Here is a 3,434-nt window from a genome sequence, read left to right on the forward strand (position 1 = left end):
GTCCTGATGATGATGATGATGATGATGATGATGATGAACCGGTGAAGACCGACGAGGAGGATGACCCGTCGAGCTCCTCCTCCGCGCTGACCACTCTTAAACCGCCTCGGAGCACTCTGTACTCCTCCGATCGTGAGACGAAGATCAATACGGGTCAACGCGCTGTCAGCCTCTTCCTGAACTCTACAAGGCAACTTTCGGTAGAAACCATCAGGATGGAGTGTTTCTCGTCGACCCGGATAGTATAATATCCAAACTCTGTTCCGTGGAGGGTCTGCTTCGTCAATGTTTGGTCATACCTGCCGGCACAGTCCTGGTCTCTCTGATCGAGTGGGTGAATCCAGATTTCATGTAGTGAGAGTGATTTCATGTAGTAAGAGTAATGCCGCCAGTTACCTCAAACCACCGAGTGGGACACAATCTACCCCCAACTAGTAACGAGTACTACATGACTTCTGGGCATTGGAGTTGAAGTTGCAGTTGAAGACCTTAACCTCTCTAGGTAGCTCCTTATTGATAGCATCCACCACCTCTGGATACCTGTGGGGCTCAATATGAGCTACTCTCTCCCATCAGTATGACCTTAACCTCGCTTTCTATTCACCCTATCAGCCTGACGATTGCCTTTCACCTCAAGTGCCTCATGATTCATGAACTAGTATTTTAGCACATATCACGATACGTGCTGCCGAGACCTGGAAGGGTACGGCTATACCAGCCACACAGGGAGTAGCTATAGTACACCAGGATCTGTCCGGCCACTCCTCCTCTACTGCATCTCATCTAAACGTACGACATCAGACTTTACGACACCAGCCCTCTTCGTAGCCCCTAGCACGTCTGACTCGACATAGTCTATACGATCACAGTTATCAGCATCCATCTGTAAGACTCGGTACTTGGCATCTACCAAGAAGGAGCTCCTGACATCCCACTACTATTCGGATACACTAGAGCTCCGTCATCAGACTCGAGGTACCCTATAGGACTGTTGGGCTCTCTCGATTCACTGCCATTGACTCCTACTACTAGGGCACATTTTCGCTTGGCATTGAGCTGCAATTTGGGTGCAGGAGCCTCCTCAAGAACGGGAGAGGCGATCGAAGTATCCATGCAGAAGTAAAGGAAGCTACTGCTCTTTGTGAGGATTTCCAATGAAGGGATCTATTGCACAGCACTACTATGTAACACTATTGTACCGATACGAATATCGTGATCAATTGAGTATAGTTGCAGTAGGAATCAACAAGGGACAACATCATCATCACCCCACGTACCTACACATCATCATCATGACAGTGTGGTACATCTAGACTCTCCATTATCAAGCATTGAAGATAGAGACATATTATTAATAATAATACGAGTGGGAGTTGATATGCTGAAACAATATTATCACATACAGTACATTGAGCACCTCATCATCACTTATATCATTATATTAACATAGCTTAGTAGCTAGCCTAGACTTTAGCACAGCTTGTAGGATATTGTGCAATAGGGACGATTGTGGAGGGTGATGAGTAGAGGAGAACAATTTCCTGGTCATTAGTAGCTCACTCGTCACACATCCGACGGTAGCAGTGCTTTCCTCGACATGGACCACGTCACGTGGTTCATTGCTCGGAATATGAATGCTCCGGTCCGATGAATCCCCCGACGACCGGCTCAACTCCTCGTATAGCAGGAGGCTATTACCTCTATTACAATATTCGTATTCATGGCGTTCATCGGCAACTATGCAGCCGGTGAGGATTTCGATCGATTCCATACAGTGTGTCTATTGAAATCAGCGGGTTGCACGTCTCAGCCAGCAGATCTGGTCGACCCTAGTGCTACAGTTCTCTTCTTGGGAGGGTGAGACATCCCACATTGGACATCTCATTCGGCCCTTAGCTTGTAACCTATCTTTCTTGGCTTCTCGAGTTGCTCAAGATGACTATCGAGTGACTCGGTAGTTTTATCTGACTCGGCTGTTCCCATGATAGCCGCATCCTCCCTGTCAGGTATCTAGTACTCTTCGTGGTGATAATCTTCATCGCTTTACTGAATTTTTTTGTTGCAATAGTTCGACGGCGTCGAACAGCCTATCGATACGACTATTCTGGCCGTATCGATAGGTCGTGCATCAGTAAGGAAAATGACTCTCGTTATTCGAATGAAAACGTGCTCTCAAAGTGAGCGTCTTTGTAGAACCCGCTCCTTCGAGACCTTTCCTGAAGGTCCCGGGTCGGAAAAGTGGAAGACACCGAGTAGCAGTACGAAATCGAGCAAGGCCTCGGGGGGATTGTCCCCGACCCTGCGTCGGCGACGCAACCGATGAAGTATCGTGCGACATCTCCCTTTTTAATTCCCCCAACGCAGCCTATGGCTGTCCGGCCTCTCCAAGATATGCCTAACCTTGATCTGCAGCGCCTCAATGCCCCAATGTTGTTGGTGCCTCCAAACGGAATTCAAGGCACGCTCAGTGTTTTAATGAATCTTATAATTATTCCAAGGATGTCTAATCCCATTTCGTCGCCTGGTAAGTTGAGCCAACAACTCGGTGGACCGATGACCTATGATCGCGCGCCTCGCAAAGCTCAGTATCGAAAACGAGGAAAAGTTTTTGCTTAGCGCCTGCGTTTCGTCATCCCAGTATTGAGTGTTGGATTATCTACTCTCTTTTTCGTGTGACAACCGACGGTGCTCGGGAAGGGACACACCGCCAACGGAAGAGCATCAATTTTGTTCAACATCAACACCATCTGAGGAAAAAATCGGATGATATCGGAAGTTAGAGGACCAAGGGTGTATTATCTGATAAGACAGCCTTTCCCTTCTCAAGGTAAACAAGGTGGATCGAACAAAGGCCGAGAGCGAGTCCCGCACTCATCTTATAGTTAGAGAATTTGCCACAGTGAAAACAGGAGCCAACTCAATTTGATAGCTTGAAGTGTCCTCACAAAGGTTCACATGCAATTAATCGGTCACTCAAACCACCTGGAACCAACATGACCTTCCACTAAGCAGCTGATGGATGAATCCGTCCCTGTCGAGCTGCTCAAGATAACGAAGCACTCCGCAACGAGTTGGTATTGTCGGTTGGTACCACGAGAAAGCCCAACAGGGTGAAACCCCTGAATACGCCATCGCAAAATCATTTGCACTTTTGACGGTATCGAGAGTCTCGACTCGAAACCGGTATTATTGGGCACCTTTGAGCAATTCCCAAGTTCAGTTCGATTAACTCTCCTCGAATTAACGACACAACAAAAGAAATTGAAGGATAAATAAGTAAATAAAATAGGTAAAATTAATCGATATCCATCCTCGGTCAAATATGCAAATCGCATTGGATACCATCCAATAGATAGTATGATGGTAGGAAATAATGAGTCAACATCTCCAATTATCCTAGCACAACCTTCAGATACGACCATCTAGCCGTTTAC

General features: G+C 46.9%; 1 protein-coding gene across 1 annotated transcript; it reads right to left on the bottom strand.

Moving 5' to 3' along the window:
- Window positions 1–431: 431 nt before the first annotated feature.
- Window positions 432–1,113, bottom strand: Pmar_PMAR014118 (hypothetical protein; the record flags this gene model as incomplete). The annotated part of the gene is made up of 3 exons (XM_002781454.1): window positions 432–540; window positions 804–906; window positions 939–1,113. The coding sequence occupies 3 exons, from the start codon at window positions 1,111–1,113 to the stop codon at window positions 432–434; spliced, it is 387 nt and encodes a 128-aa protein (XP_002781500.1).
- Window positions 1,114–3,434: the final 2,321 nt, after the last annotated feature.

The sequence above is a fragment of the Perkinsus marinus genome (genome assembly GCF_000006405.1).
Source record: "Perkinsus marinus ATCC 50983 genomic scaffold scf_1104296942278, whole genome shotgun sequence".
Classification (NCBI taxonomy): domain Eukaryota; phylum Perkinsozoa; order Perkinsida; family Perkinsidae; genus Perkinsus; species Perkinsus marinus.